The sequence below is a fragment of the Oncorhynchus nerka genome, linkage group LG28 (assembly GCF_034236695.1).
Source record: "Oncorhynchus nerka isolate Pitt River linkage group LG28, Oner_Uvic_2.0, whole genome shotgun sequence".
NCBI lineage: Eukaryota > Metazoa > Chordata > Actinopteri > Salmoniformes > Salmonidae > Oncorhynchus > Oncorhynchus nerka.
In genome coordinates, this window is record NC_088423.1 from 77,433,382 (window position 1) to 77,451,012 (window position 17,631).

The 17,631-nt window shown below is 42.8% G+C and overlaps 1 protein-coding gene across 2 annotated transcripts; it reads left to right on the forward strand.

The window, feature by feature from the left end:
- The first annotated feature begins 900 nt into the window (after positions 1-900).
- LOC115113693 (plakophilin-3-like) lies at positions 901-17,010 on the forward strand. Of its 2 annotated transcripts, XM_029641624.2 has the most exons (14): positions 901-1,025; positions 2,412-2,589; positions 5,473-5,561; positions 5,988-6,664; positions 6,808-6,931; positions 7,168-7,372; positions 12,479-12,653; positions 12,755-12,872; positions 13,267-13,431; positions 13,592-13,774; positions 13,918-14,071; positions 14,229-14,424; positions 14,541-14,628; positions 16,266-17,010. In XM_029641624.2, exons 1-14 carry the CDS (start codon positions 1,020-1,022, stop codon positions 16,305-16,307), a joined length of 2,400 nt encoding a protein of 799 aa, XP_029497484.2. In that variant the 5' UTR covers positions 901-1,019; the 3' UTR covers positions 16,308-17,010. The 2 variants fall into 2 exon arrangements, with proteins under 2 accessions (XP_029497484.2, XP_029497483.2); XM_029641623.2 differs by lacking the exon at positions 901-1,025 and having other exon boundaries at positions 2,171-2,589.
- Positions 17,011-17,631: the final 621 nt, after the last annotated feature.

The window sequence follows — 17,631 nt, forward strand, 5'->3', positions numbered from 1 at the left end:
TGACTCAACTCCAGCCACTTTAATAATGGAAATTGATGGAAATTGATGTAAAAAATATATCACTAGCCACTTTAAACAATGCTACTTAATATAATGTTTACATACCCTACATTACTCATCTCATATGTATATGTATATACTGTACTCTATATCATCTACTGCATCTTTATGTAATACATGTATCACTAGCCACTTTAAACTATGCCACTTTTATGTTTACATACCCTACATTACTCATTTCATATGTATATACTGTACTCGATACCATCTACTGCATCTTGCCTATGCCGTTCTGCACCATCACTCATTCATATATCTTTATGTACATATTCTTTATCCCTTTACACTTGTGTGTATAAGGTAGTAGTTTTGGAATTGTTAGGTTCGATTACTCGTTGGTTATTACTGCATTGTCGGAACTAGAAGCATTTCGCTAAACTTGCATTAACATCTGCTAACCATGTGTATGTGACAAATAACATTTGATTTGATTTGATTTAATGACATACAGTACAGACTATGCTAAGGTCAACCAAAGTGTTCAACACTTTTACCCCTTTGGTCCAACCCTCTGATGTCACCACACACTCATACAAAATCTTCACCAAACAGAACCAGTACACTGACATCAAATCCATTGATATCACCATAACAATTTTGGGCCCTGACAGTTAGGGATTCATTTTGACACATTCAGGTAAAATATGTTCTCACATCTTCACTTCTAACCTAGCCTATCCTCTTTGACTCAACTTTCTCTCTGTCTTTATCACTCTCCCATACTCCCATCTTCATCTACGTTGGGCCAGGGTGTGGACTATTAGGGAAGGGTTAAATCAGGGGTGAGCCCTCAGAGCCCGGCACTCCTTAGTCTAAAACCACCGCCTCCCTAAAAGAGCAGAGATTTCATGAAAAGAGAACAGACGGACTAGAGCTAACTGAAGAGGACAGAAAGAAGGAATACTGAAAGAATACAGAAAATATTTTAAACACTCTTGCAAAGGATAATAAAACCTATTATGATGGTGAGTCACTTAATCTGACTATGTTGGGGTGATTGGATTATCTGATGGGATAATGATACATGTAAACCTTTTGAGTATCCTATTGTATCTTGCACCACGCAGTACCATGTACAGCGCCTACATTAGGTACCTAAAACTGGGCATGAGTCAAAGATGCCAACAATGTTGGTTCAGAAGGAGATGACATGGTCTCAAATGGGGCGGCAGGTAGTGGTTAGAGCGTTGGAATAGTAACCGAAAGGTTGCAAGATCAAATCCTTGAGCTGACAAGGTAAAAATCTCATTCTGCCCCTGAACAAGGCAGTTAACCCACTGTTCCTAGGCTGTCATTGAAAATAACTGACTTGCCTAGTTAAATAAAGATAAAACATTTTTAAATGATGTCCTGTCTTTTCATAGCTAAGTAATAGGCTAAATAACAACTTAGAATCATTTCACATCAATTCAGTAGTGAGGGGAAAACAAGATAATAAAGTATGCTGCCTGCCTTGGTTTAAAGCTAGAATCGGTCACCGGGTCTGTGTTGTGGTAAAAGATCGAGGGATGGGCCTGGAGAAATGTAACCACTCTCAAATTCATAGACAAGTGCTATGGATGCAACGACTGACCATCCACGATCTCAAAATTATAGTTTTAAACACGTTTTGAGGCTATACAGTGTTTGTTTCCAGATTTATTTTGCATGTTACATACAATAAATTAAAATATGATTGAAATAGTTTTCCTTCCAAACATTTTTCATTATGTTAGTCAAAAAGCAGCTTCTCTGTGTTGAAATTGTGTGGGCGTACCCCAACAACAGAATGTTGTGGGCATATACCGGTCATTAAAAATCATGCCAGTAGACCGCTGATTAGCAAGCATTGAGATAGCCTACAACTTTTGAGGTGGTGTTTTTGAAGTGTTTTATGCTTTGGCCACACGTACGAGTATATACGAGAATAGAATGAGTCAACGACATATGAGTTAACAAAATATGAACTTTTACAAATTCGATTTTCACTGGAACAGTTGCTTTAATTTATGACCAAACATGTATGTTGCAACTAAGGATTCCAGGTTTAATTGAAACGTTCTCCAAGTGGCCAACTGCGTAACATCAAATAACTCCTCCTAGCGTTTGGCTCGAGGAGGCAAGCATCAGTTCAGAGAGAAGGTTGTCACTGACGGGAAAGAAGTGCAGCAGGGTGGTCTGCATTCCTTTGGGAATTATAGGAGTTGAATGCATGAGTCTGCCACTTTATACATAGGAGCTGGGCGTCATTTACACATAATAACGAATAGGGACTATATTTGATTGTCAATTTTAAAGGATTGTTTCAATTTGCGGTTATCGCAATGAGTGCGACCGTTGCATCAGAGAGCTGCTTTCTGTCCGCCCTACAGCCCAACACCGCGGTCACCACATATGCAGTCCCGTCCGATGTGCAGTTGGGACCGAGGGGTTCCATAATGGACGAGGTGGAAAGGGCTAAGAGGGTTCAACAACAAGTCCATCTGCGCCTCGCCGAAAAGAGGTCTTCATCCCTCACACGGCTGAACGGCTCGAACTGCATTTCCCCAGGTGGGCAACTTATTATACATTTTAGCCTGTGTCCTATTTTAGAAATGTGAGGCATTTGTTTTTCAACAAACGAACAAACGAATTACCGGCTGTGTGTAGACCAGACCAAATACTCATTAAATATTTCAATTACACCCTTAGGGAAGATGGCTCAACCGTACTCTTTCAACATAAGTCCAGTCCAAATGTACTATGATCCGTTTTCCTTTGATGTACAAAACATGGAAAAGGTCATTTTATCATTGGTAGCCTAAAGACTTGTCAATATTGATAGATTATTATTGTATTGTAATCAGTGAAACTAGTCCTTGTCTTGGCAGACTGGTCTTGCTGGTACCAGATGGGGTTAAGCGTTTATAGTGTGGTGTGAGTAGTCATATTAAGGTACAGCGGTTTCCCCTAAGACCACCTCCCCATCTAGGCTATATTACTCTCTCCTACATGCCATAAAAATGCAGCCCTGCAGGTATTTCATAACATGCAGGGGGCAAGGTAACACATCTGAGTGATCTGACAGATGGTTCTCACATCTGCAGTCATGGTGTCTACAGATGCTACGCCAAACCAGTAAAGCGTTCAATCTGTCTTGCCAGATGCCAAACTTTCACAGTAATTCTGTATATAAAAAGTGATTTATACACAGATGCTTTTACACAGAAGATGTGATATTCTGAAAAATCTGAACATTTAGTCACAGCCAGGAATTATCACTGCATGAGGCAATGAACCATATTATGTGAGTGACAGATTCCTTTTCATGGATTTGTCATTTGCGTCTTGGGTGCGAGGCTGTCACACCCAAGGCTTTAGATTTTAGCAGAAGTTTGATGCCTATACAGTATGAACAAGTAACAGTCACACGGCTCATAAGTGACAGAAGATAAACTCAGCTAATTATCGAAGAAAAGGTTAGTATTTAGTCTCTGAGCTTTTGATCCTTGTGCTGACTGATTTAACACTTAAGGGTTTAAAGATGATTTCATGCCCAATACTAATAGAAGGACAATTTAGCTGGATTCCTCAACATGGTTACACATTTGGAGAATGTTTATTTTTTAACACTAGAATGATATCATTAGGTAGCTAGTTTACTAGGCGATGTTTTGAGCATGTCCATTTCGGATAGTTGACACCTTATGACATAATTTTTTACAGGATTGGGGAGGAAAATGATGCACAATACAGTATAATATGATAAAGTATAATGGTAGTTTTGAACTGCTAGTCATGGTGGTTATTGATAACATAAAGCTCAGATAAAAAAAATAAAAATGGGACCCTCTGATGTATGGAACATTCCTGTCAATCCATTCAGCTCTTCAGAATGAGTTATCAGTAGCACCAAGCTGCTCAGCTCATGTTCTATTTTGGACAGGGTTGAGTGGGTTGGGTTGGATATTGTGGTCAGATGGCGTGTCAGAAAGAACTACGTGAAACCAACACATAAATCAGTCAGCTGCCTGTGTTTTGCAATGAGAAGGCAAACAACTTGAGTTGGGAAAACTATACTGTTAATTATAGTGCTGTTACAAACTGTAATTAAGATAGGTATTTTGATTGAAAACATACAGTGACAGTGGGCCTATTTCACTCAGCAGTGAAGTACTTCCCAACAATTGATCGTGTGTGTGTGCGTGCGTGCGTGCGTGTGTGCGTGCGTGCGTGCGTGCGTGCGTGCGTGCGTGCGTGCGTGCGTGCGTGCGTGTAACTCACAATTGAGGGGATATTGGGAATTTAATGCATAGTTTATTTGACAGAAGCTTATGTTATCGCAACTCCTATTCAAACTCAACAGGGGGCTATAGATAATACTGTCTCAAATGACTTACAACACCATATTATCACATTGTTGCCATGGTTATACAGTCAAAACATACGGTATTTGTATACACAGTAAGAAAAGTAGATTTTTATGACCTAATGTTCAGACCTAAAGGTAGAGTAACACTTGACCTGCAAAGTAGTGGACAGAGCTCAGCTCTCACACAGTGCAGAGACAACTTTGTGCAATGCAGGGAATTAGTTTAACAAACCTCCGCTTTGTTTCGTTTTTTTTTTTTATCACTATTAAAGTTAATGAGTTAAGATATACATAAAAGGTCCAGTATTAATATCAGATTGAAGTGAGCGTCTGTAGTCAGCGTAAATCAATGTTTTTGTAGCCGTTTCCTGTGAGTAAGTAGACTCTCTTTTGACCAGAATTGTCCTGTTCAGTGTCAAACCTCAGGCATGGAATCCTCCCACACAGTTCAGTTGGCCTCTCTCAACCCCTGCTAGGTCACTCTGCAAGGAGTCAGCCTCACTGGGACATATTCACTCAGTTAACCCTCACTATACCATATTAGTTAATATAGTGTCAGCATTACTTTCTAGTGGTCTTTATGTGTTTAGCTGGTCAAGTATGAAATGCCAGGGTCTGTTTTAATGCACTCTCTCACAAAACAAAGAATCTCCCAAAGGTATACTACCTTGCTTGCTTAGTCCAACATTATCCTGTCCTCAATGTTTCGATATCTCGGTACAGTGCAGCTCCAGTTTTAGGCTAATCCCCTCTAAAACATGAGGTATTGTGCAATATCTCCCTGGGTGTGTGTTTACATTTCTACATGTTTGCTGCTTGTCTTGGTGTACAGCTGAGGCTGATATTGTTGTTGTTTTTCATGCACAAACATAGTAACCATGAGTCCAAATAGCAAAGCAAGTGGCAAGAAGCTAATCAGAGTCATCATTTGTTACACTTTTTAGTAACAAGAACAAGTGCATTGCAGGACAGGTTATAGCTTCATTAATATGTAATTAGACTAATTGTGAAATTGTGATCTCAGGAGAAGGTTGTGGTTGCATTCTCTGTCTAAGACAAAGTCTTTCTCTATCCACATGTAGACCATGGTGGCACAATGAGATATAACACGTACAACCCCGGATTCAGCTCTAAGTCAATGGTGTATAACACAGGGAGTAGGACCATGAAGGTGAGTACTGTAGGACTTCATTTTTTGTGTGTGTGTGTTTATTTTTGCCTTCATGATAATCCCTAATCTAAAAGCCCCAAAGTCCTGCTTTTCTAGCTGATTGCCATGCCACCTTTGTCCCTTATCTAAACCAGGAGAGATATGCGTTAAAAAAAGAAACTCCACAGTCCTACCACAGTGACACACTTCACAGCTGCACCCTCACAGCACATACATGCAGTATTTCACAGGATCCTACCATAACTATGTTTAGATGAGACACAGGAACAAAAATCTCTGTACAGGATTCTCCTGCCCAAAGAGTCTAAAAACATCTTACCCATGACCTCATTTTTAGACTATACAGTTTGGCCAATGTTTGCTTTTTGGGGATTATTGTAGTGTAGATAGTTAAGTGTAACAGTGTCCTCTCTGTATGGCCTCTAGATGCCCCCGGTATCCCAGCAGTACTTGGGAGGTAGGTACTCATCTCTCTCAGCGGTGGAGTTAGGACCCAGATACAGAATCAGCCAGCCTCCAGTCAACACTGGCTACCTCCACCATGACGACATCCAGCTGGGTGGCTACCAGACCAGCCAGACGAGGACCACCAGGTCCAGATCAGTTTGTCAGGCTGACCAAGAGGCTGTGGTCCAGGGTGTGGGAGGCCTGCTCACCCTGCGCCACCAGCAGCAAAACCCAGTGGCCAGCTGGGTGGCCCGTGATGGCATGGCCACAGAGTTCCACTCCTACCATGGTGGAGGTATACCTGCCCCAGCAACGATGAGGCGCACACTCAGTGGAACCCTGGCGGGGGGTGGTAGCGGTGGGTGGAGAGAGGCGGAGCTAGTTTACCAGCACTCCTACAAAGGCCCCGCCCACCGTACCATTAGTCGCATCAACAACAGACAACAGCAGCAGCAACATCTGAGCTCAGCGTCGGGGCTGCAGCAGTGGCAGCAGGTTTCTGGCGGGGGCGGTGGCAGTGTGTACGGAGGCTGGGGGCAGTACCAGAACTCCCTGCCTCGACCGGCCTCCTTGAACAGCATGAAGAGTATGGGGAAAGGCATGGACGTGCCTGATGGGGGCAGGGATTCAGCTGACAGCAACGAGAAACTCGGAGGGTGAGAGAAGCATGGACTGTTAAAATCTCCTGGAATATCAAACGAACAAACTTAGCCCTAGGTACATTCTGTTCTTCTTACATAACTGTTATAGGCTTCAGATTAACCTCACTCTCCTTTGTCTTCCTGGTGTTTGTGGACAGAATGCACAGTTTAGACATGCCCACCGCGGTCAACTACCTCTCCATGTCCGACACAGCCATGCAGGTGCTGGGAGCAGCCTACATCCAGCACCAATGTTACCATAGCAGTGATGCCAAGAACCAGGTAACAGATCCTTCTCAATAAAAATAGCCATATACAGTAACATACTTCATTGCTCAAAATAGAATTTACAGCCCTACTGTTTAAACTAAACTGAGTTCTCCGTGCTCTTATCAAAAATGCCATTGTAATATAGAATTTGTTGTCTTGTTATGGCTTCGTAAGTCAGCCTGATAGTCATATAGACTAGTCAGTCATCCACCTGTCTGTCTCCCCCTGACCCGCCCTGTCGACAACAGGTGCGTCTGCTGAAGGGTGTCCCAGCCCTGGTGCAGCTCTTCAGCAGTGACAGCCAGGAGGTCCAACGCTACGCTACAGGCGCTACACGCAACCTCATCTATGAGAACATGGACAACAAGGCGGCCCTCATTGAGGCTGGGGGAGTAGCCAAGCTCATCAGTGTCCTGAAAGAACCAGATGAGGAGCTTCGCAAGAACATCACTGGTAAGATCATCTATATACTTTAACAATCAGCTTGGATCTCAAACCAAGTTACAATTTTAAAGTTCAAGGAAATACTGTCAATATGAGAGCAACAAAAGCAAAATAGTCAACGTGACATGAGGTGAGCAGAAGAAGCATACAGTATATTGTCACCAATCAGAGATTCAAGTAATCACTTTCTTTCAATTAGAGTCCAACATAAAGTTAATAAAGTTCAAATCCCAAATAGAATCCCAACCAAAATAATATATTTTAGTAGTGATGGGCACCGATATGGAAAATCTATATATCAATGCCATTTGCTTTTTTCTAACCGATATCAATATTATATCATTTTATGAAAAACATAGCTACTGTGTGAATGTTATATTTTCTGTTTACTTCTACGGCTTTGAGAAGTACAGACAATTGCTTGCTGTGTGAATGTTCTAGGGGCCTAACCTACCCAACCACTTTGGATACAATGAAAAGCCAGTTGATGCCCCATCAGCAGGCAGTTACGTTGTGCTTGCAGAAATAGTCATGTATGTTTTTTTTTTAACATAATTGTGTAAGGTAATAGCAATCATAATTCAATTTGATATCAATATAGGTTTTTCAATATTGTTGCCCACCACAAATGTATAAGCTATATATTTTTTATCATTCACGTGCTGAAGATTCTGTCTAATATAACATAGCCTAATTGTAGTCTGTAGAGATAGAATCTGTCTGTACACAGGTTGAGCATGTGGACCGGTAGTAACTATGTAATAGAGGTTCCCTTTGTAAGTGGGTCAAGCTGGGAATGAAGAATGCCCTGTAACCTGAGGACACTCAAATCCCTCAGCCCATTGAAAGGGGCAGCCTAATTTCACAGCAGTCTCTTGTGCTTTGTTCATGCTTGGCTGCCTCCTCCTCTGAGTAATAGTCCTTGAGATTCCTGGACCCTGTATGTATTTGAACCCTCCCCTGTGTCAACTGCACTTCACAGAGAGAGAGGGCCATGCTGCTCTGATCAGTTGATTGGAGGGTATATGGAGCCACTGACCTTTCATTGGCTAATACGATAACGGAGTAGCTGTGGATCCGACTTCTCTGGACCCCACTTCCCGACAGCTAAAGGTCCGAAGCTTCTGCGAATGTGCGGAATTCTCTACTTTACGCACAGTCTCTGCTCCACTGTTAGGCTGCCCAGAGAACAAAGTAGTCTGGGGAATCAATGTCTGCAACATCACATAATTCTAGCATTCTACATAACAGAACTGAATATAATAGCATAGTATAACGTTACTGTAAGACAAAAAATAATACAACATTTCATATGAGATTTTAGGATGATTGTGCAAATGGTTGGATTTTTCTCTCATGTGGCCAAAACTCAGCAATGCGCACCACTAGGCAAAGTATGTGCTTTGATAAAAACTAAACACAGGTTAGTGCTACAGTTTGTTAACACCATCTGCTAACATTTTTGCTCACTGTACATAATTGAAAACAACACTGTAGGCTTGCTTCTTCACTGTTTAGCTCAAGAAGATCTACAGTTGAAGTCGGAAGTTTAAATACACTTAGGTTGGAGTCATTAAAACGTATTTTTCAACCACTCCACAAATTTCTTGTTAACAAACTATAGTTTTGGCATCTACTTTGTGCATGACACAAGTATTTTTTCCAATAATTGTTTACAGACAGATTATTTCACTTATAATTCGCTGTATCACAATTCCAGTGGGTCAGAAGTTTACATACACTAAGTTGACAGTGCCTTTAAACAGCTTGGAAAATTCCAGAAAATTATGTCATGGTTTAGAAGCTTCTGATAGGCTAATTGACATCATCTGAGTAAATTGGAGGTGTACCTGTGTATGTATTTCAAGGCCTACCTTCAAACTCAGTGCTTCTTTGCTTGACATCATGGGAAAATCAAAAGAAATCTGCCAAGACCTCAGAAAAACAATTGTAGACCTCCATAAGTCTGTTTCATCCTTGGGAGCAATTTCCAAACGCCTGAAGGTACCACATTTGGGACTGTCTCCTAGAGATGAACGTACTTTGGTGCGAAAAGTGCAAATCAATCCCAGAACAACAGCAAAGTGTTATGAGGAGCAGCACAGGGGAACCCAAGAGCAGACTTGGACTAGGAAACAGAGATGAATGAACCAAGGTATTTATTGTAACACAGGGAGATATGGAGTGCAGATCTGGGGAAGCTTGGATGAGTTGTAGAAAACCAGATGTGGAGGCTGAGGTTGGAGAGTGATGGGTTGGGACAGGGTAAACAGGTCCGTAGGGGAATCCAAGGGAGTGGTGGTGTGGTGAGTCCAGAACAGGGTAGCAGGGTGGTGAGATGTGGAACAGGAGACAGGAGCCAGAGTCAGGGCGGCAAAACTGCAGTGAGAAGATAAACATCGTCAAGCAGGGAAACAGGTACAGCAGGGAAACAGGATCTTGAATAAAAATAAAGGCTAGAAACATAAAGTGACTGAGCAGAGATTACGATCTGACAGAGTGGAAGTCTTGATAATGGAACGAGTTGCAGCTGATATGGATCTGATCTGACTCCAGCACACGTGTCCAACCACAGAATCACACACAAACAGAAAGGGAGGGGGGAGAGAGAGAGAGTATACTGGGGTAATGGCTGCAGGTCAAGCAGACACCTGATGACCACTAGGGGGTGTGGCAGGAGCAGATGTGACAGTACCCCCCCACCTCCTGGCGGAGGCACGAAGAACAGACCGGTCCCTCCTCCAGGTGCAATGACAACAGCTCCTGTGGTCCTGGACTGAGTTACCGTTAGATGGAGGAAGGCCAGTGACGAAGTCCTGAGCTATGTGTGACCAGGGGCGGCTGGGTATGGGAAGAGGTCGAAGCCGACTGGATGTAGGTTTGATGGAGGTTTTGTTTCCCGGGCACAGACCGAGCAGGCTGAGATGAATTCCCGAGTGTCTCTCACGATGGTGGGCCACCAAAATCACTGTCACGTCTGCTCCCGCTCATCCCTCGGCTGCCCTGCAACACGCACTCCTGTCATCATTTACGCACACCTGCCTTCCCTCGTCACGCGCATCAGTGATATTGGACTCACCTGGACTCACTCATCATCTGTTTATTACCTCCCCTATATTAGTTTCCCTGCTCTGTTCCCTGCTGATGCATTGATTGTTTTTGTCTTTGTTTTGTATGCTGACGCTGTTCCTGTCTCGTTCCATGTCCGTCCTATATTAAATGTTTGACTCTCCGTACCTGCTTCGTCTCTCCAGCGTCATTCCATGTGACACAAAGGACCTTGTGAAGATGCTGGAGGAAACAGGTACAAAAGTATCTATATCCACAGTAAAATGAGTCCTATATCGACATAACCTGAAAGGCCGTACCGCAAGGAAGAAGCCACTGCTCCAAAACCACTATAGAAAAGCCAGACTACGGGTTTGCAACTGCACATGGGGACAAAGATCATACTTTTTGGAGAAATGTCCTCTGGTCTGATGAAACAAAAATAGAACTGTTTGGTCATACTGACCATCATTATGTTTGGAGGAAAAAGGGGAGGCTTGGAAGCCGAAGAACACCATCCCAACCGTGAAACACGGGGGTGGCAGCATCATGTTGTGAGGGTGCTTTGCTGCAGGAGGGACTGGTACCCTTCCAAAATAGATGGCATCATGACAAAGGAAAATTATGTGGATATATTGAAGCAACATCTCAAGACATCAGTCAGTAAGTTAAAGCTTGGTCGCAAATGGGTCTTCCAAATGGACAATGACCCCAACATACTTCCAAAGTTGTGGGAAAATGCCATCACAAAGCCCTGACCTCACTCCTATAGAAATCTTTGGGCAGAACTGAAAAAGTGTGTGCGAGCAAGGAGGCCTACAAACCGGACTCAGTTACACCATCTCTGTCAGGAGGAATGGGCCAAAATCCACCCAACTTATTGTGGGAAGCTTGTGGAAGGCTACCCGAAACGTTTGACCGAAGTTAAACAATTTAAAGGCAATGCTACCAAATACTAATTGAGTGTACGAAAACTTCTGACCTACTGGGAATGTGATGATAGAAATAAAAGCTGAAATAAATCATTCTCTCTACTATTATTCTGACATTTCATTTTCTTAAAATAAAGTGGTGATCCTCACTGACCTAAAACATCGCATTTTACTAGGATTACATGTCAGGAATTGTGAAAAACTGAGTTTAAATGTATTTGGCTAAGGTGTATGTAAACTTCTGACTTCAGCTGTCTATGCATATCCCCATGAATTGGATTGAGATCAAATGGTTGGCATGCAGACGCTGCATGGCATTTCGCCTGTGAACTTCACCTGTAAAATAATTATAATTCACGACTGACAGTGAGAAATGTGAAGGGAGGGTGACCACAAAAACTGGTGAGTAAAGTAGAGGTAAAGAAACACAGGAGCAGAACGTGATTGGGATCTTCAGCGCTGGGGAAAAAGGATCCCTGGAGGATGGGGTGAATTACCTACGGATCCGCAGCCTCGGCCATTAGATAAACTAGTGTGTGGGGGCGATAGATGTGTCACTTGTGCTCTGTAAATACTTTCCCTGAAATTATTATCATACTGTGATAGTTCATGTATTATAGACATAATATTTCCCATTACAGATCTGTAGAAGGTCCAAAAGGCTTCTTTAACGGCTTCTACCCCCAAGCCATAAGACTCCTGAACAGCTAATCAAATGACTACCCGGACTATTTGCATTGCCCCCCCCACTTCAGTTTATTTGAGTAAATACTGTCCAAACACTTTTTTTTCTTAAAACTGCATTGTTGGTTAAGGGCTTCTAAGTAAGCATTTCACTGTAAGGTCTACCTACACCTGTTGTATTCGGCGCATGTGACAATATAACACTTGATTTGATATTGATACATCAGATATTATTTATTGGCCACATTGAAAATAGAAAATAGGATTCCCAGGGTTTACTTTGGAATCATATGACATGAATCCCACTGTGATAATAGTGATTATTTAGACCTATTGAAGTTAAATCATTTGGATGTCAGGTAATCAGCACACACTCTATCCTGGTCATAGAGGCTGTTTTGTGTATCCGACAGAGTGGTTCAATAGTCCCTCTCTCTCCTCTGTCCTGCAGGTATTCTGTGGAACATGTCCTCTAAGGACAGTCTGAAGGAGAAGTTGGCCAGAGAGACATTGAGTGAGCTCACAGAGAGGGTGCTGGTGCCTCTGTGCAGTGGTGGAGATTCAGAGCTGATCCGTCAGAGTCCATCTGAAGCAGACATCTTCTACAACACCACAGGCTGCCTGAGGTAGCTATACCTATCTGCCTACATGTTGTATACATACACACTGTACAAGGACTGATACATGTACTGTATACAACTTCTCTGTACTCTCTTCCTCTTTTCAGGAACCTGAGCTCAGTGAATGAGAGGACGAGGCAGCAGATGAGAGACATGCGAGGGCTGGTGGACTCGCTGGTGGCCTACATCCAGAACTCCCTTCAGGATGAGAAAGCAGAGGACAAAGTACGCCTCAACTGTTCTACTTATGTCACATTATTGTGTGTTTCTTTCACAACTTGATTATTTCTCTGGGCATGTTCTTTCAGGTCAAACCCTTTCCCCTGATTTAATATCTCATTTGATTTGATCTCATATACTACAGTCTTCAGCAACTCATGGGTTCAGCTGGAGTATAGTGAGAGCCAATCATTGTATATGTACAGTTCGTCATTAGTGTTACTGTTTGTATTATCTGCCAGACTGGTCATGCTGTGGCCTATATGCTGTATCTAATGCAGGCTGCTTTGAGAGACACAATGGCCACCTATGTTTCCATCTCACCCTCTCCTCACCCCTTCTCTCACTCTCTCTTTCTCTCTCTTGCCCCCCCTCCCTCAATCTTTGTCTGTGCCTGCAGGGTGTAGAGAATGCAGTGTGTGTCCTGAGGAACCTGTCTTATCAGCTGTACAGTGAGATCCCTCCCTCAACCCTACTGCGCCTGGAGGGGCCTACGCGGGCCAGAGCCACTACTGAGACTGAGTCCATTGGCTGTTTCACCCCACAGAGCAAGAAGGCAAAGGAGGTAGGTGTCATTTACCCAAGGCAAACCCAAAGGAAATATCAAATTACGGCTAAACTTCACGACACTGAAACATTATACAGTATGTCGTCATACAATCCTGATGGACATGGGACCATGATAAGTTTTTTCTGTAATTAATCTATTCCCCTGATCTCTATAGCGACAGAACCAGGAACTGTCCACCTTCTCAGAGGTGGCTAAGCAGCCAAAGGGGGCGGAGTGGCTGTGGCACCCCCAGGTGGTGGGGCTGTATAACCGCGTGCTTCAGCACTATGAGACCAACACGGCAACACGAGAGGCTGCAGCAGGGGCCCTGCAGAACATCACAGCCGGAGAGACCAGGGTAGGTCCCACTCCTCTCCCCCACGAGCTGACCTAGCCATCACTTTCACCATGACAGGCTACGTATGCTTCATTCACATTTACAGTTCAACTGAAAATGTACTCAACACTAGTGTTGAATTCCTCTTCCTCCTTGTGTATCAGTGGGCGTCAGTGCTGAGTTGGGTGGCTTTAGAGCAGGAGCGGATGCTGCCTGTGGTCCTGGACCTCCTGCAGACACAAAGTGACCAGGAGATGCGTTCCCTCACTGGCCTCCTGAGGAACCTGTCCCGACACAGCAGAAACAAGGACGACATGGGTGAGACTCAACCCCCAGTACCCCACACTGTTAATTTCTACCTCTGTCTCTCCTGCCCTCAACCTTGTATCCATCCATTCCATGCATATTAATCACAGTAATTCCCCTTATAAGGAGACTTTAAAGAATGGCTACTTCTCTCCCTTCTGACCTCTAGCTACGAAGGTAGTGAACATTCTGGTGACCAAGCTCCCCAGTGATGGCCACCAGAAGGAACCATCCAGTGAAGTGGTGGTCAACATATGTGGGACCCTCAATAACCTGGTTGCAGGCAGCTCACTAGCAGCGAGAGACATCGCCTTCTTTGATGGACTCCCCAAACTTGTTGCAATTAAGTCTTCCCACGACAACAGGTTAGTGAATCTTGTCTCTCAGTGTTCTTGGTTTTGTTATTCATTGTGTCTGCTTTTTATTTCTAATTTCCTGTCTGGCTCCTGTTGTGTTTGACTGTGTTTTTCTCCTACTATAGCTCAGGGAAGCTGAAGGCTGCCAAGGCTGCTTCCACAGTACTCTTCAACATGTTCCAGTACAACAAGCTGCATAAAGATTATAAACAGGTGAGGCTAACACCATTTAACATAGACATTGTGATAGATGGGCTTGGAGAGCAGGAAACGGGGGGGGGGGTCGTTTGGCCTCTTCCATTGTGCATGGCCTTCTAACCTCTTGTCTTGGTCCAGATGGTTCTTTATTTTTTTTATGGCCTCTAACGGTTAGTCTAACTCTTTTTTTTAATCAGTTCTAAGAATTCTCCCCCTCCCCTGGATCGACTGATATCCCCCATAATTCTTTGGCACAGCAAATGTAAATATTTTCACTAAAGCTGTTAGTTATTACATTTTCATGGAAGTGAATTTTTCTTGTGGCCCTTAGGAATCCTTATTCTGTGCAGGTACTACAGTTATCAGTTCAAGTTTATACAATCTAGTTATCTGTTACCGGTTATATATTTAGACTATATTTTATGTCATGGTTTTCTTTGCTTGAGTTGTTTTGGTGTTTATTGAACAGGACCAGTAAAACACCTTGGTTTGGTGGTTGGCAACTGGACAGTCCTCTTCTTTGTGCTATAGTGCTACTTGAGTTTGTAGTGCAGTGTCTTGTGTTTCCTTGGATGGTCAGTTAAATGGTATGTTTGGAATCTAGCAGTGGAATGCTGGGAGCAGCCATTGATTTTCTCTTGCAAGATAACGGCTGTCTGTTTTTTCTCTGTGCTAAATATCAATCTTCAGTTGACACTTGTAAACACTGTTTGTCCCTTCTATGTGCCCTCTTCACACTGTAGAATATTTAGGCCTGTTTACTAGGGCCGGAACGATACCAGAATCGTGAAAAAATGTCATAAGACTGTTCTCTCTACCTCACGACAAGTGGTACAAGAGCTTCTGGGACCAAAAGGCTCCTGAACATCTTCTACCCCCAAACCATAAGATTGCTGAACAGTTAATATAATGGCTACCCGGACTATTTACATTGACACCTTTATTAAAAAAATAATAATTGCACTACCTACATCAGTGGAGGCTGCTGAGGGGGAGGATGGCTCATTATAATGGCTGAAATTGATCCAATGGAATGGTATCAACCATATGGAAACCACGTTTGATGTGTTTGACACCATTCCATTGACTCCATTCCAGCCATTATTAATAGCCGTCCTCCCTTCAGCAGCCTCCACTGGCCTGCATGTACCTCTGCACATTGACTTTGTACTGATACTCCTTATGTTATTTTATGGTGTTACTGTTTTCCTTTCTTTCTTTTTTTTGCAATCATTTTTTTGGTCATTTTTAACTGCATTGTTGGGAAAGGGCTCGTAGGTAAACATTTCACTGTAAATACCTGTTGTATTCGGGCATGTGACAAATAACATTTGATTCGATTTTTTGATTTGATACTTTTTAGTATCGTGGCAAGAAAACAAAAAAAGTGGATTTAACTTCTTTAGCCCTAATGTTGGAAACAAACATCAGGATGTTGTCATCCAGTCACATGCATTGATTTTCCAAGCTACAGCACAACACTATTTACATACAGCAGGTTTTTAAAGGAGCAAAGAGTTTGATCTGCTTCGTGTTTTCATTTTTGCTATGGAACAAAATATTGTGATACTGGTATAGTCCTGGGCCTACTATTTACCCTTTCTAAAAACAGACTGCTCTATCTAAGTGGCCTTCTCCCTTGTGTTTTACAGAAAGGGTTCACGAGGTGTGACTTCACCGACACGGCCATTTAGAGCAGACTGCTTGGCCCTTTTACTGGATTCATATTCTGGACCTGCTGGTAGAGCCAGCAGGAGGACCCCCACAATGAACCTGACACATCTGGTCTCAAATGGATGCATTGATGGAACCTGAAGAATTCTGAGGAATGTATTTACCGAATGTATTTAGGGACGGAGGAGAAGCAGCTTTTCTTTACTCAATATTTTTTTAGATTTTATCACATTTTATTGGTCTTTCAAAATGGACTGCTTTACCAGCTTAATATTTGTATTGCCATGAGAGTGTTTTGGATGAATGAGGAATCTTCACTTCAGGACGGTGTGTGTGCGTGTGCGTGGTGCATGCCTGTGTGCATGCATGTGTGTGAATGTTTGGACTTAGTGGACTCGTCCTGTAAAAGGCATTGGATGCCTCTTTTCATCTCTGGTACCATATGGGCTCAACTTGCCATTCCTACAGACATACTGTGTATACAATCCTCTATATTGTTAGTTCTACAGTACATGGATGCTTCACTGAAAGACAAGATACAGGATGGATGCCCTCAAACTCCCATTTGAACTAATAATCACCAGAGCAATTTAAAGAGACCCTGCTTTTAATCACCCCAGTCTCCACTTCATGGTAATACAATGCTTTCCTGTTCCATCCAAGGAGGCTTTTCTGTGCTTATTTTCACCCCAAATAACTAACAATAAACAGCATCTGACATGACCAGACAGTTGTCCCCAGTGTGTCCTTTAAGAACGAAAATAAACTTCTCATTATCTTACCCCTCCCTCACAGATCTGTGCTACATTGTTTGGGCAGCAGGTAGCCTAGTGGTTAGAGTGTTGGGCCAGAAAGGTTGCTCAATCAAATCCCTGAGCTGACAAGGTAAAAATCTGTCATTCTTCCCCTGAACAAGGCAGTTAACGCACTGTTCCTAGGCTGTCGTTATAAATAAGAATTTGTTCTTGACTTGCCTAGTTAAATAAAAAAAGAACATAATAATAATGGTTACTAATCGTAAACGTTCCCTGCCTCTGAAATTCACTCTCCCTTGTGTCATTTATGACTAAGAAACAATTTGTAATAATGACGCCTAAATAAAGTGCTGATTATGAAAGCAGACGTTACAGTACTACCCAATATGACCTCTGACACATTGATGTATGTCTGAGTGAAGCATAGACGAGTTGGAGGTGTCTGATATAGGGAGTTAACCCAACTCTGAGACCACTGCACACACAGGTCATTACTTCTCTGCATTATTCATCTACGTGGGCTAGCTCCGACTGTGTTAGGTTACAGTATGTGAGGTGTTAGGTTACAGTATGTGAGTTGAATTGCTTC

Coding starts and splice junctions, on each gene's coding strand:
- LOC115113693 (XM_029641623.2), top strand. CDS start 2,364: ATGAGTGCGACCGTTGCATCAGAGAGCTGCTTTCTGTCCGCCCTACAG. Junction 12,654..12,754: donor AACACCACAGGCTGCCTGAG/GTAGCTATACCT, acceptor TCCTCTTTTCAG/GAACCTGAGCTCAGTGAATG. Junction 12,873..13,266: donor ATGAGAAAGCAGAGGACAAA/GTACGCCTCAAC, acceptor CTGTGCCTGCAG/GGTGTAGAGAATGCAGTGTG.